This window comes from Python bivittatus, unplaced genomic scaffold (assembly GCF_059951505.1).
Source record: "Python bivittatus isolate LINGU-HERP-01145 unplaced genomic scaffold, Pbiv_v1 ctg000330_np1212, whole genome shotgun sequence".
NCBI classification, from domain to species: domain Eukaryota; kingdom Metazoa; phylum Chordata; class Lepidosauria; order Squamata; family Pythonidae; genus Python; species Python bivittatus.
The window spans coordinates 37,837,569-37,864,886 of NW_028277058.1; the positions used below are offsets into that span (position 1 = coordinate 37,837,569).

A 27,318-nucleotide genomic window follows, 5' to 3' on the forward strand; every position below is an offset into this window, starting at 1 on the left:
TTGTCTCATTGTAGATGCTCCAATCATAGATGGCTCTGGCAGGAAAATGATGGGCATAGTCCCAGCTCTCTTCTTTTCTCTATCCTCACTGGCTGGCTGTTGACTGGAGCGGAGAAAGGAAAAGCTGGAGGATGCAGAGGATTATGCTGGGCTATTACCATTACCTGAGAAATGTATCCTTGGGGCACGTGCCCATTTTTATGGAGGTTTGCTTCACTGTGGGAATGCAAGGACTCCAGCTGTGACCTCAGGACTTGGACCTGTGTCAGAAAAATGATTTAGTAAAAAAACCCAACAACCAAGCAATAATTTTCTGCTAACCCGAGTCCCAGCTCAACAGGCTAAGGCAAGTGGACTTATTTCCTAATCCACCCATATACCCTTGACATTATGGCATAATGACATATTGGCATGCTGATACTTCATTTTAGTACATCCATTTTAAACCCCTCAATATTTCCCTCTTACTGCTGCTCCAAAGTATCATAATCACTGCTGCATGGAAATTTCTATGTGACAATGGATTTTAGATGTTGCTGGCACCATTCAACAGTCGTTTTTCTTTATAGATGACTCTATGCTGTGGGCACTCTACTCAGGTAGCTACAAGGTGCTATTCTGTTTCTGCGAGTACTGAAACACAGAACCCCCAGTGATCTCTATGTGCTGGTTTGGTTCATATTATTATTTAGTGTTATGAGCAAACCACAAAGTTGCATAATGACTTTGTGGATGTGACTGGTTTCATGTACTGTGTTAAATTAAAATATGGTTTGTTCTGTTTTGCTTTAGCATGTTGGGAAAACCCAGACACTATGATTTGTAAACCATGGTTTGTGTCTTATTCAACAAACTGTAGCTGAGCCAGGCCTATGTGTGTGAGAGGGTCAAGTGATCATAATTTAATTGGTGGGTGTTTCAAATTACTCAAAATGAACCTGGCTGGGGACATCTTCTCTGCACAATGATAAAAGCATGGAAGGAGGTCTTTTCCTATTCATGCAGTGTTCTCAGTGCACCAGACTGATGGCATGCATCTCTACAGAGAAGCTCATGTTCCTCCTTCCTCCTTGTTTCAACACCTTTCAAAATCAGCATGAAGATTAGGAACAATTCAAAGAATGTACACATTTGCATTATTCAGGCTTGTGAAAGGGATAGAGGTATTTTCCTGCCCCATATGATGATGCAGAGCTTTGCCAGTGACTACTTCTACCTCTTTCTCCAGTGCCTCACTTGCATCCTCACGGTTCCCTTTGCCCTGGTTCAACAGTGCCATCAGCGGGACCCGCTTGGACTCTTTTAGAGGCAGACGTTCCAGCTCCTGCCACTTCTTCTCAATCTCTTCACTCAGCCGACTCCTCTGAGCTTCAGTAAGAGGAATCCCTGGAGGTTTCTTAGGACAGGGATCCTCTGTTGGACCATCTGTTTGCAGGCCCCCACTGACTGAAGACTCAAACCACTTGCGCCTCTCCTCTGAGCGGAGGGCCAGGTCCCGCTCCAGCTCCTCCCGCTTGGCTGCTCCATCTGCAGTTCTTGTGCTCCCTCTTGGCTGCTGTGGGGACCCCTGATTTAAAGCTGACCCCTGTTGTAAGGGGGATAGCTCAACATAGTCAAAAGCCTGGTACCGCGCTTCAGCCTTCCTGCGGCCCGGTCTGGATATCACCTCACTTCCAGTGTTGGGCTGCAGCTCGGTTCTGAAGGAGCTCTTGGGTGATTTGTTGCTGCGGAATGAGTTTTCCTTGTTGTAGTCAGATAGCCTGGAATCAGGAGAAAAGTCATGCAAAGCTTAGAAGTAGGAATCATGCAGGAAGGTGTTTCAGAAGCTGCCTACAATGGCTCTCCAATCTCAGTGTGGGTTACACCCAGATCTGGAAGCCAGCCAAGTACAGTCAGCCCTATTACCCCACATGGCAATTCAAGAGGAACAAGTTCTCAAGAAGTTACAATAACTAGGTTGCTGGAAATATAGCCAAACATGATGATGAATAATACTAGTAAATATTTTCACCTGGCTGAGTTGGAAAGAAGAGTATGCATTCCAGACTGACAGCAATGGATCAGACTAGACAGTCTCTGGGAATCAGAAAGAGATCCAGCATAGCAATCTAGCTTTCAATCTACATTTAAAGGATCCTAGGTTCAATCACATCAGGGTCGGGGAAGAGGGATTTGTGAAATCTGGAGAAGAGCTGCTGACAAGTGCAGATGGTACTGAGGTCAGTGGGACAAGACTTGATGTAAATCAGTTTCTTCTACTCCTCAACTCCGTAAGAAACCTGTTTTTCACCAAAACCTTTAGCACAATCCTCTACATTTGCTTTGCCTACAATTCCTAACCACTGTGGCTATTAAAGAGCATCAGATTTAAGAAGATTTAAGAAGCTCTGGCATCCCCATTCCATCACCCTTGTCTAAGAAGGAACCTACAGCTGCCAAAGTTTCCTATAGAGCTCTAGGAATTCCCAAATGCCACTAGTTCTTGTCCAAACATTGCCCTGTTGTTGTTGCAAGCCTGTCTTGAAATAGTTGCCAAGGATTTGCTGCAGCAAGTAAAACAACAGGCTTGCAGACTGAGACTGCAGCTCTAGACATGGCTACTCAGAATTAAACCCCCTGAATTCAATGAAACTTATTCCGAGGTAATTGCAAACTGGACTGCAGTAGAAGGCAGTTTAGATTTACTCAAGATAAAAGATAAATTTTTATTTGTTTATCTATTAATCAAATTTGTAAGGCTGCCCATCTATCTAAAGAAATTCTGGGTGATGATCAAAAGTAAGAAACAACAATCATAAGATACAGAGGAAAAATGCAGATCGAGGCCTCCTCACTGAAAATCTCAAAAAACAGCCATACTATACATCTATGACAGAGCTCCAGAAACTAACAGCCTGGTCCCAATACCTTGAGGAAGACCCAGGTTTTCACAGCCTTCTGAAAGGCTGCTAAGGTTGGGGTCATCTGTATCTTTGCAAGCTGTTCTATAGGGCAGGCCCCATGACAAAGAAGGCATGCTTCCTAGGACCCACCAGGTGACACTGTCTGGAGGGGACCTGGAGATTCTGCCAGATCTGGTGGGATGGGCAGAAACCAGTGGGGAAAGGTGGTCCCACAAGTAACCCAGCCCCATACCATGCAGGGCTTTAAAAGTGACAACCAGCACCTTGAATTGCACCTGGAAGCCTACTGGGAACCAGTGCAGCTGACACTGCAGTGGTGTTACGTGGATGTACTACAGTGTACTCAATATTGCATCTACCACTGCTTTCTGGACCAGCTGAAGCTTGAAAATGCTCAAGGGCAGTCCCATGTACAGCACACTGCAACAGTCTGATTGGGAGGTGACAAAGGCATAAATGACCATGAGCAGTACCTCCCGATCTAGGAATGGGTGCAACTGGTGCCCAAGATATATTTGTGCAAAGGCTCTCCTGGCTACAGCAGCCACCTGCTCTTTGAGCAGGAACTGCAACTCTAGGAGGACACCCCCTATTGCACACCAAATAGAAGAACAGTGTTCAACAAACTTTCTCAGTGTATTTAATTTATTTCATTTATTACTAAGCTTAATGCACCACATACTTTGTGACATCAGGCACACTGACTGGACGAATACTCTTCCTTAGAGCCTCAATCCAATTCCGACGGATTCCTGATGTCATTGCAGATAACGTAAAAACACCATCTTTAGTCTGGAAAAAAGAAACATGCAAAATATGGCTTGATTATACATCTCAAGCATACCTATGGTTCATCTTCAACACAGGAAAGGTAAATGGGGCAGATGGAAGCCAGCATATACTAGCAATAGAAGAGAATATATGTAGCTCAGGGTTGAGCTGCGGAGTCTTTCACGCTCTCTGAGCTTGGTTATTTGCTTGCAGACGTTTCATTACCTGACTAGTAGGGTAATGAAACGTCTGCAAATAAGCAACCAAGCTCAACGAGCATAAATGACTCCATATGCTAGCAAGTATTACGAGCAAATCTGATTCACACATTTGAAAGAGTCTTCAGTTTTGGGTTTTGGCTAAACTGGAAAACTATTAGGAAACAGCAAGATTTTTATAAGGATAAAATCACATAAGAACTTCCATACAAACCAAGTATTAATTGAAGCTGAATCCCACTTAGTTTAAGCTTCTGTTCAACAATATTTATGCAAGGTGCAAGCCTAATCCATCTGGAGAACTTCAGTTTAACAGACAAAAAGGTAAGCACTGGGGTTCCTTACTGCTATAATTTTATGACTGTGGCTTAGAAAATAATTTCAATTCACAAGCTAAGTTGCCATCTTTGAATTTGCCTCATGGTGGCAAGACAGAAGCATTTTTTCTGCAGCAGTATTAAATCATCTTATAGTGCTTTTTCTGGACTCTGTAAACTATATGTCCCTTTTATTTCATTCCCAAATGCTAGGGTTCTGAGAACTTACATGTATCTGGAAGCCATAATTCCTCTGCACTGCATATTCTGTCACATCGGTGCATGTACGTAGGTCAATCTCTCCATCTAGATCATCTGCCTGAAATGACCTCCAGACCATCAGTGTTATGCGAGACACCTAGTCCAGGAATTTTCCATCTCCTTAATATGTCCCATGTACACCCTCTCCAGTCTACCCTAGCCTCCTTCCTCTTATCTACTTCAGTTAAATAATTATTTCCAAGCTAAGCAGTCCCATGTTCTCCCTATTCTCTACAGTGTATACAAAAGTACACAGCATTTCTTTGCCTTTTTCAACTAAGCACATCACTTCAAATTTTTTCTCCAAGGAAATACATGCAATCATTACACAGTACTCTTCCCTTGAGTACCTGACTACCACATCCAACAGATTTCATTAAGGCTAGGAAACTTTCTTACCTCTTCAGCATTGGAGTCCCTGTAGTATCTCAGACTTGAATCTGTCAGCACAAACCAGTGCTTTGTCCACTGTTGGCCAAATTGTTAATGGAAGGAGAATGGCAAGACAAAAGAGAAGATTTTTATATGTTCTCAGAAACACAGACCATTCAATACATATGCTGTTCAAAAAGCACTTAGCCTCAGTATGTGGCCCCATAATTTTGAAAAAGAGACCTTCCTGTTTATTTATTAGGATATCAGCCATTTTTGACAGGGAACATGCAACAGAATTGTGAAACATGGAAAACATGCTAGGGAAAGTATCAGTCAAAGGTGATTTATATGTATATATTTCATTTCATGTCACTTTGAAGATTACTCATAAGATATTGCTTGACATGTAAAAACATGAGATAATTCATTTATGTTGCACAAGCAAAAGCTCCTGAAAAGCAACACATTTAATTATGAAGAAAAGTCAAAAGTATTGTCGAAGGCTTTCACGGCCGGCATACGGTGGCTGGTGTGGGTCTTCCGGGCTGCGGAAGGGAGAACTGCTCCTGTCTGTGCTCCTGCACTCTGAAGATGCCGGTCACAGGTGCTGGCGAAACGTTAGGAAACAAAACTTCAAGAACACGGCCACACAGCCCGGAAGACCCACACCAGCCAAAAGTCAAAAGCATATTTAATTTCTACATTTAAAAAGGATTGGTGTAAAATTCTTGTTTCAGTGGGGATGGAAGAGGAAGAGTGGGAAGTAGATTGTGCCTTAATAATTCTTCAAATGAGGAGGAGGAGGAGGAGGAGGAGGAGGAGGAGAGGATGATTGTGTCTTAATAATTCTTCCAGCTTACCTCTCCTGGCTCATCCAATATGGACATCCATCCCTTCTTGAAATTCAGAAGATCTGGCTAGAAAGAGAGATGAAGACAGAGCAGTTTTAATACAGGGCACAAGATTAAGCTGACCCTTCCTTGCCCTTGTACTCTTCAGTGTGTTATGATTATCATTCACAGCTATTGACCAAGATGGCTGGCACAACAGCATTTCAGTGCATTTAGAAGATGGGAAAAACTAGATTAAAGCAAACATTGAGGAAATACAGAATAAATCCTTATGTCTGAAAACTTGAAAGAGAAGTCATACAGACAAACTAGATCCACTGCTGCATTTTCTCCTGCTTATAATTAACTCCACTTTGTAAATAAGTCTCCAAGATAGATAGATAGATAGATAGATATCCCTCCCTCCCTCTCTCTCTCAGCCTGCTGGGTGTTGTAATAATAAGGAAGGACTCAGATGAAAGGGTTTCCTTCCTTAAAGGTCTTACTTGGTTTCTATGCAGGGAGAACTCGAGGGACCAAGTTCTCTATCTCTCCCCAACCAATCCATACTGTCACACAGAATGCTTTTATGTATTCAAAACATTAACATCCTCCTTTCTCCTAAGATCAGAAGAATGTACATTAAAACTGATCTATGCAAAGAATAGCAAGCATCTACACTTACAGCTTTCAAAGTGTCTAGGGGGGTTATAAGCTTACTTAAAAACAGCAGCACACAAACAGGTCTCTCTCACCATATTGCATTATGAGTACCTTTAGGGGAATACAGTAATAAGGATTACTGCTTTTCCCATATTACAGTTGTAGAACTGAAAAGAAAGAAACGTGTTGGCCAAGTTCAGTTATCAGATCTATGACAAAAATGGTACCAAACCCCAAAGCAAAGTGAATTTACAGTACTGTCACTCTAAAAATATAGGAAGGATTTGTTCTTAATATAAAATATGTGAATATACATGTGTGTATAAATGATTTGAACTAGCTGGTTGCATTTGGCCAGATCTCTGCTATCCAAATGAAAATGCTGTTATATTCCATTTTCAAAGAATTAAAATATAGTTTTATTTATTACTTAATATCCTGACTTCCTTCAAGGAGAACAAGATAGCTTATGTGGCATTTATTGCCAGATAAGCAGTTATTATACATACATGACATGCAGCTTATTCTGTGCTTGGCTCTATCCCCCAGTTGCAATTTTGCACTTCCTTATGGCAAACAAAATCTAGGGATTTTAACAAAGAACAAAGTTCCCTGGTCCTGGCTGGTTTGGGTAGCAGGCAGCAGCTGACAATTCTTCTGGTAATTGATGAGTCAGGAACAACTTGTAGAAAGTGAGTTGAGTGTCATTGTGTTGTCTTAACAGTTTCACGCACTGGCGTTATTTAACATTAATGTTGCTTGCAGTTTTATTAGCTCATGCTCATTAAATATGTTTACATTACTACATTAAATCTCTAGTCAACTGGTAATTAAATCACTGATAATCAGATGGACACATGCATATAGTTTTCCTGGCACCAACACAGAAGCTGGTTTTCACCGGTTTCTTTTGGGATGTTTTCTCGATTTCATGGTCTTGCCTACAGCCCTTGTATTCCATGGGGCTCTCAATCCATAACTAGGTCAGGGGCTCCCTTTTCTGAAACATTTTTAAAGGCACTTCTTTGTCCATAGTGACTGAGTAGTGAACACATTTAAACTTACCTACATGAATAATCAGACTTGAAATAAACAAACCACCCACATTAAGTTTTTCTTCAGAAATGACATATTTTTCAGTCATGTAGTCTATTCCAGTGATGGTGAACCTATAACATTTGGGTCAAAGGTGACATGCCATGATGTTTTGGGTGACACACCAGCATTCACCAATACCCAACAAGTATTCTCCCTGTTTGAGTTACCAAAGAAACTGAGTTCATTTTACTCGTATTTCATTTTTGTAATTATTTGATGTTTCTTTATATAATACATAGCACCACATGTGATTGGACTGTTTTTTTTTTAAATAAATGAATATGTAAAGAATTGTTTCTGTTCTGTTCAGGGGGGGGGTGTGTGTGACATGCCAGCAGAGTCAAATTAGGCATTTTCTGAATTTTTGACATCTTGATCCCAAAAGGTTCACCATCACTGGTCTATTCTTTTACCATAGAAAGACAGCATCTTTTTGTGTATTTGAAAAAAATTGAACTTTATTTTAAAGGGGCTATCCTGCACTATGAATCACATCTTAAAACAATACATTTTCCTTTTCCCTTGCATAAGACATGGAGCAAACAAATTAGGGTTAAGCTTTGTTATGTGTACACAAGAGATGTTACTGTATAAATATTAAAATCACCACCCGAGGCTATGGCACAGTCAGATTTGAGAAAAACAACCTTAACATAAAGAATGCAGTAAAAGCTTCTCGGGTGAGCCACAAGCATCTCACCTTTGACCTTCCCTCCCTGTTTCTGCTAGCAAACTCTTGCACCTTATCAACATATGCAGGGTGGATGCCATTCAAACCAAATCTGTAATGCCACAAATGCCAGCTGTTGCTGCACCCCAACCAGTTTGGCTTCCTAGTTCAGAACAGCTGCCATAGGAAGATCTCTCTTGTTTCCGAAAAACAAAAAGGATACTAATCCCTTCAAAAATAATATCTGCATGCACTACGTAGTTATAATTACGAAGAAAAATAAGATGCAAACAAAAATATTAAAATCAGTTATCTACAACTGCTCTTTGCACAAGAAAAATGTCCCTATGCTTATATAGCTTCAAATCCTAGGCTTCCATATGTTATTCAATAGTATCTAGAGCTGATATGTGCATATTTCCACTTCAGCATAGGTTTTCTTATTTCACTATAGTTCTTCGCTTTGTCCTCCCTAAAGTGTCAGGTTCCAATCCTGTTCTAAAGCAATGGGTTTAGCCTGGAGCAACAATAATTCTCAATGCAAATGCACAAGCAGAGCTCTAAAATAACTAGGGCAAGGGTGAACAGATTCTTGATCAATTGCTACTGGTAAATATAATTAGTTGTAGATTTCAGATTCCCAAGTGTTCTACAAACAAAAACTTAAAAAAGACTTCCCCCTACACACATTCCCCTCCTCAAATTCTAAATTATGCTGATAAATAAGAAAGCTTTGGGCAAATGCTGAATTGTGAATGGAAGCAAACTTTGTTCAAATCTGGTATTCAAAATATTGGTTGGCTGAGAATTATTTCAATATAATAAGAAGTCATATCTGATTGTAGTGGTGAATCTCAAAATTCTAATTAAAGAAACCACACCTGCAAACCTGGGATCTACTGTACTTTCTAGCATAATCTTGAAATTTCTAAAGGAACATTTGTTTCCAGACTGTAAGAGTGAAACTTCCATTTCTAAATGCTTATCTCAACCAGGTGAACAGGAAAGCATAAACAGTGAAATAATATATCCATACCAGACAGCTGTCTGCATCAAGAAAAGCACTTAGAGATAAGCCATCCAATGGTCTCATCTGCCACATTCTCCACTCTGGGACACAGTAGTTAGCAGCAGTTCTTGGATGGATATTCAGCTCTTGCTGAGTTTCCAACACTTCTAAGGAAGGATCAAGATGAGTCTGCAAGTCAGCTTGGATGAAACTTTCTCTGCTTTCATCTCAGAAGACTGAGTTCTTTGGTTACACCCAAGCTGATGGGCAGGCATACTGAAGCATGTGTGCTAGGCCCATCCCAGATTGTACAACCTGATTGGATATGGGGGAGGGCCACCTGTTGCTACAACTATAAATCCCAGCCTATCCCTAGCTTGCTGGGGTGTCAGATTGCAGGGACTTGATATCAATAGGAAGAGGGAAAGAAAAACCCACATGGAAACTAGAGCCAGGTAAACAAGGATTCCTCACTCTTCATTTCCATGTGTCTAGCCACTGGAAGGTGAGAGATTGTACATGAATGTGTGAAGACAACAGGGAAGATTAGGATCTTATGTTTGCACATCCCCAGAGTTTATCCATTTGTATTTAATACAGTTGCTTGAGTTCCCCAGTATAGCAGGAGACACCAATGTATGTATAGACATGTCCTTTGATGCCCACCAAGCTTCCTGCCATCCATGACTTGGGACATTTTTAAAAAGAAACTTTTAATTAAAAAAAAGCATCAGCTAATGACATTTTTATTTTCAAGAGTGCCACTGAGCTCCATAAGCTTTTTTTTTTTTTAAATGATGGGCAGCTGCTACCCAAAGTTTTTTTTTGGAAGTATCCCAGCTTGGTTAAAAAAAAAAAAAAAAGACGAACATAATAGGGAGCACCCAGCAGGGGAAGAGAGATGGAGTTATCCCATGTGAATCAGAAAGAGCTCCCCAGCAGCTATTTCACAACAGTGCCTGTGATCTATTCTCAAAATTACAAATGTGCCCCCCAGCCCTAATGGGTTGGAGACCCTGATCTAGGCCATCAGTTGTAGCCCACCATTCTGTACAGATTTAAATCTCATCAGATTCCTAGATGGCAGGCAGGTGAGTAGCAGCAGAAGACAGTCATGAAGAAAATCTGTAAAATTTCGTTATAGTACATGAAAGAACTGCAGGGTGGGAAGTACTTTTTGTTGCCCATTGCTAAGCCTCATGTATGTATTCTACCATGATATCCTAGAGCAGCAATGCATAATCTGGTACCTATACAATGGATTCAAAAAGGTGAGAATCAGTGTATTTTTAGATGGCCTAAGATCAAGGTATTTGAAGGACCATTTGGGTCCCTAGGCGCTTCAACAACCTAGGACCTTCCACATGCCTTATGCTACAATGCTCATCATTCTCCACCAGGTTATAGAACAGCTCTAAAGTATCTTATTCAGAAGTTCTGCTATGTGAGACAACCTGTCTCCTACAGCATCTGCCTGGCTGATTTGATCCTGCAGGGTTGGTGCACTCTGGGTTCCTTTGATTAAACAATGTCATCTATCAGGACCCTGGAAGTATGCCTTCTCTGCAGCAGCACTTACCCTCTGGAATGAGGTTCCCCATAAGATGGCCCCCACTATGCTGTTGTTCAGAAAAGCGATGAAGACCTGGCTCTTCACCCAGGCTTTTGGCAAGGGAGGAGACCCCTTGCTTCATTCAATCTGGTCTGTCACATTTGCCATCTTTTATCTTTAGTATGTTTTATTGATTTTATTATAATTTCTTTGATTGTTGTGAGCCACCCAGAGTTGTTGAGAGTCAAGTGGTATACAAGTTTAAATGATAATAATAACGATCAGATTACTGAAAATTAGAATTTGGGCTTCTTCAGTGAAATTGTTTCTCTGGAGAACTTTTTTTCCTCCTTTTAAGTAACCACTGAAAATTTTTCATCTTTCTTCTTATCAATCATTTCTACTGGCACGTTCTAAATACTTCATATAATTTGTGTTGCATTCCTTATGATTTGCTGGTAAGCAACTATGGTAATATTTTTAATTTTAATTGTAATGTATTCCTGGTTAACTAGGAAAAATGGTGTATGTAGGGGGGAAGTTTGATAATTAATTTTCCAGTGCCTTTTATAATATATGCGCCATCTCAGCTTATATTTAAATACTTAAAACACACAGACATATCCAGTAAAGATACCAGCTTCAAAGTTCACTCACAGAGTAAGCATATCAAATTGAACCAAAGAGCCCCTTTTTGCATCGTCAAGTGAAAATATAACAGGAAGCCAAAAACACATGAGACATCTGGGGCCTGATAAACCGAAGCTTACTTTAAATAAGACTTACCCAAGCTAGCGCCTCATTCTGGCTGGAGTGATAGGAACTATAGTTCCACTGCAGCTGTCTTACACAACACATCTGACATCATTAACATGACTTTCTAACTCCAAAGAATCCTATCCTAACTCATCCTTTTGTCTTAGAATCGTCTGTTATGTTCCAGGGTAGCCAGTGTCTTTAAGTTGCCATTTCCTTTTTTTTTTTAAATATAATTTTTATTTAAAAATTAAGAATTGTAATTACAAAAATAATACAAACTAAACTTAGAGAAAGAGAAGAGAATGGAAAGAAAGAATAAAAAGTACAGGAAAAGAAAAGAATATAATAGATAGAAAAAAGTTGCCATTTCCAGAAAAAGTACTTAAGGAATTTTGCAAGAACTCTAGATGACTAGAGGAACCTGAATAAATATCAAAGTATTTAAAAAAGTAATTCTAAGCATTTACAACCAGATTTTAGAGTGGGCGAAAGATACCCAGCATAAATATTTACGCTGTGCAGCCACTTTTTCCACAGCATTGAAAATCCAGATAGACAGGCTGTTATGCAGATCTGAAGCAATGATATTCCTAATTGCAACAAACATCACAACATGGAGATGGAACACATTTGTCTAATAAAGTTACACGTGTAAGTATTTTCCCCAGTGGAAAAGTAGCAGCACATATTTTAAATATATTTGCAGGTGATCAAGAAGAACTGCAAGCTGCAAGGAATTATACCTTAGCTTGATCAACTTTTTGTATTATATTAAACAGAATTTTAAAAAAATAGAAGGCCATTGATTGCTCTGATTTTGAAAAACATAATACTACCCCCCATGGAAATGACCTTTCTGTCCTTTAGTCTTGTTTAAGGGTTGTACTTAAACGTCTGCTCCTGGTTATTGGCTTTAAAAAGTTGCTGCAACAACTCTAGAAAGAATTTCTATAGGAATGAAACAATGGAAAATTAACAATCAAATGTACCGTTCAAACTTCAAGAGTAAAGCCATGGTTGTAGGAAAGATTCATTTGGAGCTTTGTTTTTAAAAACATGAGACATTGCTGCTTAATGAAGCATTCAAACTCAGACCACACAAATCATCATTCCTCTCTTAAGGAATGAGCAGGTGCTGGAACCAAAGCAAAGTTCTAGTTTTCCTGCTGAAAACTAGCATTTTGATACTGCCACATTTAGGCATTAGACAGCTAACAGCTCTGGCAGTCCTGAACCTCTACTCTAGCCAAAAAAACAGGAGATTTTTGGATCAACCTCTGGGATCCTTCTCAATCTCAGAGCCCAGCAGGACAAAACTAGAACAAATTAGAGCAAGTTCATTGTTTTTTGCTTTGATGCCAAGACCAGCAGTCCAGATGAAGTAGCACATATCCCACTAGTCGCAGAGCGGAACATTTTCCAATGCTTAATTTTTCTATGGAAAATTTTCCACTTCACAAATGCACTGGGAACAATAGATACTAATGGTGAATACAGCATCAGAGAAGTTTGGCAATTCCAAAGCTGAACTGACGTTTCAAGGTGATTATCCCTGGCAAATACATAACAGAAATATCTCTTGTCACAATGTCCAAGGACTCGGTGGAAGAAAAGATGTTTTGCAAGAATAGAAAATTATGGAGAAAATAGCAAAAGTATTGTTGTAAACTAGTTTTAGTGATGTTTCCTTATCTCAAGCCTTTCTTTGTCTTAATATTTCTTACTCCTTTCTATGCTCTGCCTAACACTCTCTACCTCGAAAAGGAATAGTGTGATGGATATGTATGTGCAAGTGCATGTCTGACAGCTCTATCAATGATATGGAAGCTTTCAGATTCAAAATTTAAATACAGTATTTTGATGTAAATTTCCAGAAATCCATGCCAGTTAGCATTATTAACAGACATCTTAGAAACACGGGATCAAATCAAACTAATTACCCATCTAATAAAGTATTGTCCATATCTGTCATCAGCATCCTGGTGTACATTTGAATCCTGCTGTACATTTCCTCTGATCAGCAGGGAGCTTTCCAGGGACTCAGAAAAAGGGTTTCTCTACCCAATGGTGTAACACTTTCCAATCTGGTCTTCCAGGCATTGTGATTTATCACAGGTAATCCTTGCTTACCGATGGTAATTGGGACCAGGAACTCTGTCACTAAGCAACACGGTCGTAAATTGCAATGTCATGTGACTGTGCTGACTTACAACAGCAGTTCTGGCAGTCCCAGTTGCCATCATTAGGCGAATCCTGCATGGTCCCAGCATCCTGCAGTCACTTGCGACCTCCTGATGGCTTCCCCGTTGACTTTGCTTGTCAGAAGCCAGCAACGAAGGTCGCAAATGGCAATCATGTGACTGCGTGATGCTGCAACGTTGTAACTCTGAGCTGGTTGTCAAGCATCCAAATTGTGATCACATGACATAGGGATGCCGCAATGACTGCAACTGTGAGGACCAGAGGTTGTAAGTCCCCCTTGTTCAGCGCTGTTGTAACTCTGAATGGTCGCTGAAAGAGTGGACATTAAATGGGGACTACCTGTACTCCTATCAGCTCTAGGCCATAGCCAGGGGGAAATTTGTGCTACCAAACTCTTCAAATGGTGATGCTAGTGATTGATCTTGGCACCTTCTACATACACAGCAGATGTTCCGTCTTTGAACTCTATTGCCTTCTCAATGCAGCCTGCCCAAGAGAATCCACACTGCTCCCAAAGAAAACCTAGAAAAATGGAATACTGGAGAAGAATAAGGTAGTCCAATTAGATGAAAGTTGGCAATATTAAATTAACAAGATCAGTAGGAAAGATGTGTCATGCAGGAAAACAACCAGCCAATACATTAAATTACATCATAATTGTTACATTTCAGCTTAAAGCAACATGCTCCAAGATGCAGCAAAACAAAATATATATATAAAGAAACCCAAATCCTCTTCCAGGTTTGAAGAGGCCTGTGCTGCATGAGATTAAAAGGAATAAAAAATGCTTAGCCTGCTAAAATGAAGTCGATGGGGAATATGATAACAGTGCACAAGTACGCCAAGAATGTAAATACCAAAGAAGGAAAGGAATTGCTTAGAATGGCAAAATGGGTAGAAGAACAAGAAAAGAATGTTCATAAGACATCAACCAAGTGTGAGGTCTAGTAGTCAGTTTATAGCAAGATCACATAAAAGGAGAGTCCAACAGTTCCTGAGGGAATGACAAATATCTTGTATGTCTCAGCAGTTTGGGGGCTGCTCTCATGCTGTTAAGGACAAAAACTAAATTGTAAAGCCATAAGGTTCTGAACAGTTTCCTCCAAGTCAAAAACAGAAGCCGGGGGAAAAAAGGAGTTAAGCAGATCAGTGATCTTTGGAGCACAATAGCAATCAGAAAAGCAAGTTCAGTGCAACTGCTGCCCAGTTTAAGCAGACTGGTTTTCTGGTAAAATCAGTTTCCTTGCCTATGGTTATTTTGCTGGATTGTTGAGAGGATGAAAATGGCACAGAGTCCATGCAAACTTTGAGCACCAAGTCAAGAGAAAATAAAAAGTCATTTGTAGCATAGACATTAGGGCATCCCTCCAATTCCATGCCTATTTTTGATTTAACAGGGAAAGGTATAATCTTTTTCACATGCAAGTCACAAACAAATACTGCCAAAACCAATTAGTAAATTTAAACAGATGAAAGTTAGCACACAAATTCCCTGCTAACTAAAAGCTCAGAAGCAAGAGTTGTCCACTGAATAAAGATCTAAACTTGATGCAAAGGAGCTGAGTTTGAATTTCACTGCTGCCAGTGGCTGACTTTGCAGCCTAACCTTTCTCAACTTAGTCTTCCAGGTATGCAAGACTTCCTACTATTGTTAGCCAGCATGGCTCTGTGTAGTCAATACACTGGAGGACACCAAGTTCAGGAAGGCTACATTAATGAAATACTTAATAAAGGAATTACTTAATGAATACATTAAGGCATTCTTGGTCACTGTGCAGTTATGCTAAAACAAAACTGTGCCCTCTGCAGCAATGATCTACTTCTAACCAAACTGCATGATCAAACATAAAAGCTACTGGTATCTATAACAGTTTTCTAATTTCTCTGAACTATGTCACATCCCCAATATACCTGAAATTGGGAAACAATGACCTGTTTATGGTTTTCAGAAATGAGATTACAGAACCCGATTGAAGGTGTTTCACAAAATCCATCAAATCAGAATGGTTCATCACAGCTAAATATCCACCCCACTCCAAAAGCAAACAGGACTTCGTAACTAGGGCAGAGAAAAAGCAAGCAAATAACAAGCCATTTAATAAAAAGGTTATGTGACAGAGAATGAGAAATGTTCCGGACCCAGCAGTAGTTTAGTTACAAAGAGAAAACCAAACATGGCATTCTGTTCTCCACCTTAGCTCCAACAACTTCTGTTCTTCAAAAGTAAATCAGGCTTTCTAGTCTGGCACCTTACTAACAATGTGTTGGGACTATCATAATCAAAACCCACAGCTCAATATATCTAGAGGATACCAGGCTAAGAAAGTCTACAAAAGGCCTGACCAAAACTTAAATTTTTTTTTAGTATAACACTGAATTATTCTAGGAGTGTGCAGTCTTCGGGTGGACAAAAGTCACACTTAATATTTGAGGGGGAATCTGAGGGCCACAAAGTGAGTGGGGCTGGGTATTGTTTTGTTTTTAATATAAATTTTATTAAAAGTTTTTAAAAGAAAATAAAAACTAACAAAAACAAAAAAAGAGAAGAAAGGAAAAGAGGAAAAAGAAAAGACAAAAGTGCAAAAAGAAAAGAAAAAAAATAGAAGAAGCTTCCAATTTTCTTTGCAGCAAATACAAGTATAATTACAAAATTATCTCTTACTCTATGGTTACAAAAAGAAAAAAACTATTTTTTCTATTATCTAGTTTGTTTCTAATCATCAAAACTACAAATCATAAGTTCATTTTTTTTCTGTTTATAGAAAAAGCCTATAAGGGGTTTTCAGTCAGCAATAAATGGGTGGGGCTGAGTTTTGGGGGGTTTCACTGTTGATTAACTGATAGCATCTATTTATCCTGTGTTTCACCTTAGTCATGCCCACAGGAACATCAAGAAACCTGAACAAGGATACCTGAGGACTGCATGCAGCTTTGGAGGACTGGAGCATCTGGCTTCCCAACCTGTCCTCTGGATTCAAATTTCCAGTTTCAGAGTTTCATCTCTACAAGCTAGTTACTTTGCTTTGCTCTCTCCTGCAAGACTTAGCACATTTTTCAACACCAACCTGTGGTTTAAGCCAGGAGGAAACTCTGTACATGAAGTGTTATCACCCAAGGATACTAAATTACAATTGAAACTGTTAGGGATTTTGAGTGTACAGAAAAGAGTTGCATGTAAATTTCTTAAAATAAAATTAGAAAACAAAGTAAAAAAAAAATTGTTTTACTGCACTTCACTGCTGATGCAAATTTTCCTATGCAAAGCAGCCTAATCTGCATAGGAAAAAAAACTTCTTTTTTTTTTGAAAAACCATCATCATGAATGGCCATCTTTGCTGCACTGAACCAGACTACTACCAAGGTCATTCCAATCTGCAAGATACAGATCTGGAACCATCACTATAATGTACCAGCCAGGTGAATGTCGCGTACACATATCGCACCAGGATAAGACAGTTGTGGGTATGGAAAAGTCAAATGTTATCCTACATTTTCTTAAAAAGCAATGTTCCCTGATTTCAAATAATTTCTTCTAATAGAGTCATAGTTTTCAATGCTTCTGATTCTGCTCATATGTAAATACAACACATTAGTTAAAAGAACTTTTAAAAAATATCAGTCACTCACTTAGATTGCCTCTCTTGTATACAGGTGATCATGTCGGAACATCCTGTAAACTGTCTCTTCCCACTTACACATCACAAATGATTAACAAATATCTGTGTAATGTGCACAAAGGCTCACTTTTCTGAATTTGACACTTCTACCATCTTTGCTGAGAACCTTGTTTGTTTATTTGTATAATTAAACAATCTATATAGCCATCCATTTTGTAACTTCAACCCTGGGCAGCTCATTAAACAAAGCCCTATCTTAGCAGCCTTGGAATAATTCAGAAAGCTTCTACTGTATCATCATCATCATCATCATCATCATCATCATCATCCATATGATCTGTCAGATAAAATTTGTATACTTAAAGAATTCTGTTTTCTAATAAGTGAAGACAAAATATTTTGTAAACCTCTTCCTCCAATCGACAAAAATTGTATAAAGTATCCTTCAAAGCTATTAAGACCATTTTCCTACTGTGAAAACTGTCACATTGGTTAGACTGTTATTCCCAAAATGCTCATCCAGCACAGGTGCTCAGTGCATTTACAGAGCCCAAAGTGATTTTGTACACATGTATTTAAATGAAATCTTCACTATCAAGAACATTTGAAAATAGCAAGGTTTGCAAAAAAAAGAAAAAATCAAAAACAGAAGGGAACAATATTCAGCTTGATTCTGACTTAGGTTTGGGAGTTGGCACCTTCAGAAGCAGCAAGAAAACCCATCTACTGTGTAGAATACAAAACACTAGAGTAGATCTTTTCTGACCTACAGCAAAATGTAACAAAAGGGATTCTAATTTCGTGATATACATTATTAGGCATCATTCATACATTTGTTTTAATACTTTTTTTTAAAGCACAACTGCTACAGAAATTGGGAATACATCGTGCAAATAGCACGTAATAGTGTACTAACAGTTGAGTTTTTCATATAACTGCACTCTCCCCCCAAACACGTAATTCCTTACTCAAGTTACTTGCATAAATCATATCCATGCAACCACTTTGGTTTAAATGAATGCTGAACAACTCTAATGCCTACATGGTTCTCATAGAAACAGTTAATGGAGAGGACAGGAATAGATTGAGTGGCAAGGCTCTTGCCATAATGCTAAACCATGGGTTTTCCATTAAGAGAACAAATAGCCTCAAACTCTCGCATTTCCTAGTTCATAGTTATCAGAACCCCCCAATTCTTACATATGCCAAGTCTTAAAATTATATCATACTAAGCCAAGGGTTGGCAATAACTACTCTAAGGGTCACTGACTGACTCATTTGCATCATTCTTTGCAGATAATGTCGAAAAGATGCACTTTGACTTGTGAAGCATTGGAGCAGATCATAGAAACAATCTCAGCAACTACTTGTATGTTATTTTAGATTATTTTCAGTTTGTAGATCTTGAACATGCAGAAGATGTCTGCAGAGATGAAGACTACAGTTGGTTAATTAACCCACACTACTCCTGGATCCATACTTGAGATGACCAATGCCTCCTTACAGGGGGAATATCCCCTCCCAACCAAAGGAAAGAGTTAAAAGATGCCTATTGACCAAAAGATCTGTGCAATTATAAGTCACTCTTAAACGTTCAATTTCTGGGAAAAGTAATCCAGACATATCTGAATGTTGATGTTCTGAACCCACATCAGTTAGATTTTTGGTCAATTTGGTGATGATCTACACTGAAACTGGAAAATGGGGAATGCAATTCTGCTAGAACATTTAGACCTCTAAACTGCTTTCAATATTATCAACAAGATATCCTAAATTATCTGATGGGATTGGGCCTTAGAGGCAAAATTTTACAGTAGTAGTTCCACTCTTTCATATAAAAGAATACCCAGAATGTGGTGCTTGGGGACTTCTTAATATTAAAGCTTTGACCTAAAGTATCCCATAGATTCCCTTGTGTCCTCCCTGCTGTACAATATCTACATGAAATTTCTGGAGAGGTCACTTAAAGCACTGTATCCAGTGCTGTGTTATCCAGACGGATGAATCCAGTTCTAGTGCTTATTAGCATCCAACTCCAAGATACTTTTGAGTGCTGCTTAAGTCTGATAATGGACTGGATGAAGGAGAACAAGCTGAAACCTAGATAAGATGAATGTGCTACTGGTAAATAGGTAATTGAACTGAGGTTCAGACTCAGTTGTGTCAGGGTTGTGCTCCCCCAGAAAGAGAAGTTCCATAGTCTGTGAGTGTTCCTTAATCTTCAGATATATTGAATTCAAAGATGGCAACTATGGCAAGAAGTGTACAAGTAGTCTCCAGTTTAAGAACAAGTTCCATTCCCAAGGTCTGTCCTTAAGTCAAATTTGTATGTAAGCTGGAACAGTATTATTGTATAATACTGTATAAGTAGTATTGTGTAATTAACTCAAAGCACTGCGTATTTAACTTGAATTTTGCTACAATAGGCTCCTTCCTTAACTATGAGTCGTCCTTAAACCAGGTGTCCTTAACTTGGAGACTACATGTATTTGCACAATTGTGGCCAATGCCAATGCACTAATAGTAACTCTAAGCCATTTGATAAGTATGACTATGCTGGTTACATCTGACTGTTGCAATCTACTATACATGGGCTACTCTTGAAAAGTGTCTAGCAACAGTACAACTAGTGTAAAATGTAACAGTTCTCTTGGCTAATTGGCATAAAGTATATCATTCATGTACTGAAAGTTGTGCACTGTTTGCCAATAGCTTTTCTAGCTTAATTTTGGGTATTTGGATTTTTTATAAACTCTAAATGTATATAGTTCTGTTTATTTCAGGAACCACTTTTCCTAGTATGAACTTGTTAAAATCCGTAGAAGAGTCCCTTCTGAAGATGCCCTTGCTATCAGAGGTTTGCTTATCTTACACACAGCAGAGGGGTTTCTCTTGGATTGCCCCCCCCCAAACTAGAGAACACATTTCCTTGGGAGTGACATATAGCCTCCACTGTTTTAATGTCTAGAACAGTGTTTCTCAACCCTGCCAACTTTAAAATGTGCAGACTTCAACTCCCAGAATTCCCCAGCCAGCATGTTTAGTGTTTGAGAAACATTGGTCTAGAAAATCTATGAAGGCACAATTTTCACTAGGTTTCTAATTGTTCATGTTAGTATTAACGTTAATTTATGTTTTAATCTGTTTGTTTTTGTTTTTTTAAATCGTAGATGCTTTAAAAATTGCTTGTAGTAGTAGATGGAACATAAATCAAACAAACAATGTTCCACACACTATAATGGCTAGTTTTTACATGCTAAATCAAAAACCAGTAAGATACATTATAGTTTAGCACGGTTGATACTGCATCTTAACAAGCAGTCCATGGCTTATCATAGCTTGTAAATCAAAAACTTAAAACTAATCCTTGTTTGTAAGCTATCACAGATCAGTTACCTCTCTGGATGAAACTCAAAGGCTTTGTTGCAACATGAGGATCAAGCACCGCCAAGTAAGCCTGTGCAGTGTTTTGTGTATATTTCACAAAGATTCAGCTGCTGCAAAATTCCAAAAACTTTTTCTTTTAGCATTTGTCCTGCTTGTTGTGGAGTCTGCTTGTTTGCTCTGTGCTTGCCTACTTCACACAGGAAAGCCATCAAAGCATGATGCAATGAGAGGTTTGTTCTTCAGCTGGCTTGTCAGAGAACTTGATGTTGTTTGGGGGCTGAGAAGCAGGGACCGGGCCAAGGTCATCCAGATGGCTTCCGTGCCTAAGAGAGGACCAGAACCGTGGTCTTCCTACTCCAGCACCTAAATCATCATCACAGCATACTGGCACTCATTCCCAAGAAAAGATGCAGCTGCTTTAAACTCTTGCAGACACATGTAACATTCCTATCCCTGTGTAGTCCACAGCACCTTTCTGGAACTGAACTGGAAGCACTGTCCTGCCCTATCTCCAACTGCCATGCCTCAGGAAGACTGAGACTCAAAGCTCATTATCATATTAAATTGCTTAGCATTATATTTGAACGAACCCCCTATAGCAGTTTTTCTCAACCTTGACAGCGTGAAGATGTGTGGGATGTCTAGGAACTGAAGTTCACACATGCTGGCTGGAGAATTCTGGGAATTGAAATTCACACATGCTGGCTGGAGAATTCTGGGAGTTGAAGTCCACACATCTTCAAGCTGCCAAGGTTGAGAAACACAGCCCTATAGGCAGCTACCATGAGTGACTTATTCCCCACATACTTCTACACAAACTACTGTTTATTGCCATTTACTGTTCTATGATCTACTCATTCCTTTTGTGAAATGCTGAGGAATGCATGCCTGTAACTCAGAGACTTTACAGTATACAGGACATACTGTCTCCAACAGATTCTTATAGAAACACAGCAGAGGTCTGTTTAAGAGTAAGGAAAGATCACCTTACTGTTATGCATACAACAATCTAGAAGAACATTCCTGTGTAAGCATTCACCTTGAAATGTTCTTGAATGGGAACCCACTAAAACTGAATTAAGAAAAATAACACTGTCAAAAGGAAGAAAGAAAAGCTAATACATAATAGCAAGGGGTAAGCATTGCCTATCCAGCTGATATGGAATTCAACATTCTTAAAGATTAAAAAAACCTCTCCCTCTGTACTGTAGCCAAGGCTTGACAATCAACTCCACCCACCCCCAATAAAAACAGGGAGAATGGAAAACCAAAAGCAGGAAAATCTAACCAGGAATTATGCCACTCTTACTGGGGAGGGAGGGAACTGGGGAGGGAGGCTCCACAGGCCTTAAGAGGGAAAATCATCTTCACATGCCCATTTCCTTCTCCTCCTCCTCTCTCAGTAATTATCCTGGGCCAGGAGTGGGGGGTGTCAGAAGGGTAAGAGAAGAGGAAAAGGAGTGGTGTCTCCAGGAAGGATAGGAAGGGCTGCAGGATGTTAACGCGGCAGTAGGAAGCATGGAGCAAACTCAGGGTCATTGCTTTCCCCTAATATGGATGTGAAATCACTTGAAGCCTTCATTCTTCATGCAGCCAGCATAAATAACTAAATACTACAACCGTACACACACTCCCTAATTATCCCAGCCCTCTCTCTCAGACTTCAGGAGATTAAAAATATTCTTAGCTCTGTCTTCAAACATCTGTGGGGATGCATTTCATGGCTGCTAAACTGAAAGGTAAAAGATCTGAGATTCCCATTTATTTTCACCTCTACTTCAATAACAGGCGCACTCATCTTACAATCTAAAAAGCAAAAGGCTTCACATCAGCCACCTACTATCAATGGGCAAACCTTTTTCTTGCCAACCAGCCTGAGAATGTAAGATTATTGCCAGGGACATCAACTTGTTGCTCCATTCGGTTTGTTGGATCTCACACTAGGTAGTTCTGCTCCACAGTCCTAAAGGCATTGAAGGAAGGTCCATAACCCACATTTACAAAAAGCAGCCCAAAGCTTTCAATTGTTTCAGCATCAGTTCTCCTCCACCCCATCCCTTTTCTTCAGGAACTGGGCCCACAACCAGCCCATCATCCTTTCAGGAACAATCTCCTCTCCCTGTTTTGTGAGTTCCTTATTTTCTTATGCATGATAAGAAATACCATTATTGCTAACTGACTCAGAAATTCCACAAAAGGTTGGATGCTGCTCTTCTCTGTAAAGATGTGGAACGAAATGTTGAACATTTTCAGTAAAGAGGAAAACCACATATTGTTTATTTACCGCAATATTTTTTTATAATGTCCAATCCACAGGCTAAGGAGGAGAAACAGATCCAGAGAATCTCTACTTGGCTAGTTTTTTTTTTTTTAAAGCTTTCCACAAAGTAAGCCTAACAACTCATACTTAAAAAAAAAATAAGCTGTCTTTTCCAAATCAACATAATGTTCATCTCAAAACTGTTCCATGCTCTGATTACAACACACCCACTCCCAGGAGGTCAGAGTGGAGAGGAGGAGAAGTTGAAGAAAGGAGGACTGCAACTACACAAAGCCTGTTTTAAGAAAGGCTGGTAGGTTCTGGGACAGGCCAACAGTATTTTCCTACCCAGGAACAGAGGCTCTTCCTAGTTACAAGCATACCTGCTCCACAGATACGGATATCTTATAGACACAATACCCTCGTGGGAATAATACCTTTTCGGTCAGAATAAGCACTCATCATGTTTTAATAGACTTTTCTACAGAATCCTTCTTCAGTTCTCTTACGAAAGGATTCTGTGTTACTGAGAAAGCTTACATAGCTCTGCCTCAGTAACAACGTGAAACTTTTGCCAAGCCGCAGTTGCTTGTCCTGCCCGCCTCTTTTCCTGAGGGAAGAGGAAGGAGCGAGCCGGCGTCCACCGCTTTGAGCAGAGCGGGTTCGGGGGGGATCTCCCGTTCGCGCTCCCTTCCCCAGCCGCCGACGCAAAATCCACCCCAGGCAACACGGCGCGCGCACTCGTGTACAAGCGCGTGACCGCTACCCAAGAGAGGAGAGCGCCCGTGGAGGCGGCAGCAGGCCTAAAAAGGGGCGCCATAATGGGGAGTACAGGTATCAGCCCACCTTTGGGAGAGGAGAGGCGGGAAAAGGCCCCGCGAAGAAGCGACATCTCGAGAACAGCTCGTAGCGGAAAGGGAGCGGACCGCCTGGGGCGGCTCAACCTGACCGGACACGCCCTCCAGAGACGGTCTACACGACCGAGGCCACGAAAGTCCCCAGGACCGACACTTACCGTCATGCTGCCGTCTCAAGCGAACAGCTGTCAAGCCTCCGGGTACGTTTCAGTATCAGCCCCCCCAAGCGACGCTAAAACCAGCGCCGGCAGCAGCGGCACCGATGGCCATTTCCCCGCCTCCCGCCCTCCTCCGGACTCGTCTCACTTCTCCGATCCGCCCAGGAGAAACTTTTTTCCTCAAAACTTCCTGGGAGGCTCTTCCCCGCCAATGGGAACGTATCGAATGGCAACGTTCCTGGGGGGGCACTATTTGCAAGCGGCCAATGAAGAAGCAGAAAGGGAGGTGGGGCGGGGCCCGGCTGCCCAAGGCTAGACGACAGTAACCAATGAGGTGGAGGCGGGCGCAGGCGGGGGGAAACTGAAGCGGCGAGCAAGCAAGGGAGCGGGCGAGATTCAGAAACAGGCGCCCGGGAGTCCCCTTCCCTTCCAGGCAGCGCCGCGTCAACCCGCGCAAAGGAGCTGTTGCCTGAGCCTGAGAGGAAAACACGTAAAGGAATCTACCATCTTACGGAAAGCCTCGAGGCGCCCATCCCGAGCTAAAATCCGAACGGAAAGGCTTGCAGATCAGATTAGAACACGAGAGTTTTCCCTCTTTTTATCACCCCTCTAGATTCCCGCGCGTACTTCCTCCCCTGCCCTTCTCCAATACTGTACTGGGAACTGTTGGGAAGCGGGGAGGCGTCTGGTTGCAATTTAGAGAAAGGAAAAGAAGGCACCCTTAGCTCGGCCTTCTCTCGCGGCATTCTTCCCAACTTTGCATTAATTTTGTAAAGAAACCTGAGAGGGGAAACCTGAATAGGATAAGGGTGTTTTGTGGAATTCATGATGATGGTTTACATATAAACTCTGGCTTGCGCAACTGGGAGTCCGAAAACCTGATACTTCAGCCTTAAGCACACTGGTGGGGGGTGGAATCTGTGGCTCATGTTTCTGTACAAAGGCTGACAAGATCTGACAGTGTATTTGCTCTGAAATATGCAGTCAAAACAAGTATCTGTATTTTTGGCTTTGCCTTAACCAGAGAAACAGTTACAGTTTCTAACCTGCAACCCAAGAGGTATAATAAAGAACAGGAAGCTGAGAATTATAAATAGGGAGCTGAGAATTATAAATAGGAAGATCAGAGTAAAATCTGAGGGTGAGAGCACTATTAGAGCAAGTGAGAGCACCATTAGAGCAAGAATTGTGCCAATGAAATTTCTTAAATCAAAACAAGGAGTCTTATGACAGCTTCAAGAACAGCAGTTTTAAGTATCATCCTTTTTAAAACATAATCTTCTCACATTTCATTTTACTCTGATCTTCCTATTTATAATTCTCAGCTCCCTATTTATGCCTCTATTCCTAGATTAGAATAACTCTCACTATATCAAGTGGGCCGTTTCCATTCACAAAAGCTTGTGATCAAACAATCAAATTGTTAGTCTTTAAAGTGCCAAGATAATGATAATGTTTGCTATTTATGGTCAGCAAACTGAGATGACTGTCTCTTTGGAAACTTAAAAAGCAGAAAACACTATCCGTGCCTCTTAACCCAATAAAGATTGAAACACCTTTGTTAGCAACTTACATACAAACATCCTAATATCTAAAGATGAGACAAGAGAAACAGTTGGGCTGACAACACCATTAAATTGTTTACAAACGGAGTAAACACAACATTCTAGGCCAAATTTAGGTTTCCTCACCCACTACCTGTACCAGGAACCTATTTCCACTGCTCCAGTATGCAGAAGGGTATACAGAAGAATATTTTGGCCCTCAGTGTGGCTAATGAAGGTATTTAAGAGTTATACACAGACTGGACACATAACCGCACCTTGAATTTCCTTACGGAGGCTGCCTCAAAGAAGCCTTTCCACACAGTTGAACTGAACTGCTATCTATCCAGTTCTGAGTCAGGGGAACTAAGGTGGCATGAAATTTGCTGTCCCTTCTGCTGATCCCTATCCTGAGTCTGTTTCAGGTCAGCAGTCTCCTGATTTCCCTGGCAATGGGTAACAAAGGCTAACAGATTTTAGATACCTTGAGGCTGCCTTGCTTAATGCCAGAATGAGGGGGGAAATACTGCTTTAGTAATAGTACAGCTAAGGAAGACTTAAGACTCATTCATGGACTGGGGATGTGATGAAGGCAATGCTATGTTTGTGCCATACGTAAATGTGAAAGGTGGAAAGGCTCCAATAATCAATATGCTGAGTAAAAGTACCCAAACACACTAGAAACTGTCAGTTGACCATGGACACGCTGTCCTTCCAAAGGATTTTCTCTTTTATTATTAAAAGAGGGAGGAAAAAGAATGGTAAGGATTTTCTGGTTAAGGAGGGATTGCATTTATATAACTATACAGATGGGCAGTTTAAGCGTGTAGCAGATTTAATAATATAAATACATCCCACAGAGAAATCTGAATTACTGTTCATTGTTTTTTCTTAAATGGAGTTCTGTCAGGCTCCAAATGAAAAGCTTTGTACTTCAGAGACAATGTCTCTTCCCTTCACATTTTACCAGCACTAACTGGACTTGTAATGACATGATCTCTGGAAAAGCCCTAAGAAATATGTGGCATCACCATCAACAGTTCATTCAACCATGATGCAATAGGCCCTAACTCTGCTTTCCGGGAACTCAAATGACTCTGCAACCTAAGAACCTCTTAAATATATAAAGTAAGGAAAAAGCTATAGGTCTCAAGTACACACGCTTGGAAACAGAAGTACTTGCTTATTGTACAACCCAGCAGCTGAAAACACTTATTTCACTTGAGAAAATCTATTAGTGCTCACTGAAAAAAAGAGAAATTGTTTGATGAGAAGGTTAGCTGCTAACAAGAAAAATGCAGGATGCTGGGAAAACAACACTATCTCAATGATACCCACAGACAGAGAAAACAACTCCAGCAAGCCATCTTCTAAACAAGGTGCTAAGCAGCTGCTTCTGTCTCCCACCTGCCAACCTTGCTTAGTATTACATCTGTTGTAGCAAATCACTTAATTGCTTCCATCTTCAGTTTAAATTACATAGCTGCACTTAAGAAATTGCCAGGTATTTACAGGTTGCCTAATACAAGACCATTTCTTTCCTAGAAGGATCAGAAGCTATTGGCAAAGGTACTTCTACATTCTTTATTCGCAACATACAAATTCTTCACTTTGAACATTTAGATTACAATGCAATCATGCACGGCTGGATTGCTTTATGAACAAAAGGAATGAGTCTACTGCATCATCATCTATATTGCCCAACTCATTTTTGTAGCTGTACTGTTTATTAAAATATGCCAATAGAACCCTAAAAAACAAGTTTCCTTTTGCAGCCATGGAGCATGACATCCAGGGCAACTCCCTACCAGCTGTACCAAATCCCCTCCTCCCCAGAAATCATGCAATTCAGAAAATAATACTTAGA

General features: G+C 40.3%; 1 protein-coding gene across 2 annotated transcripts in view; it reads right to left on the reverse strand.

Annotated features, from left to right (window-relative positions):
• Positions 1-27,318, reverse strand: part of TRIOBP (TRIO and F-actin binding protein) — a 66,452-nt gene that overhangs the window by 11,891 nt on the left and 27,243 nt on the right. For both annotated transcript variants that reach the window (XM_088141052.1, XM_088141050.1), the window contains 6 exons: positions 5,706-5,762; positions 4,870-4,938; positions 4,439-4,528; positions 3,586-3,695; positions 1,217-1,760; positions 165-260 (listed from right to left, as the gene is read on the reverse strand). In XM_088141052.1, coding sequence (XP_087997178.1) covers positions 165-260; positions 1,217-1,760; positions 3,586-3,695; positions 4,439-4,528; positions 4,870-4,938; positions 5,706-5,762 — 966 coding nt within the window. The remainder of the gene's footprint in view (positions 1-164; positions 261-1,216; positions 1,761-3,585; positions 3,696-4,438; positions 4,529-4,869; positions 4,939-5,705; positions 5,763-27,318) is intronic.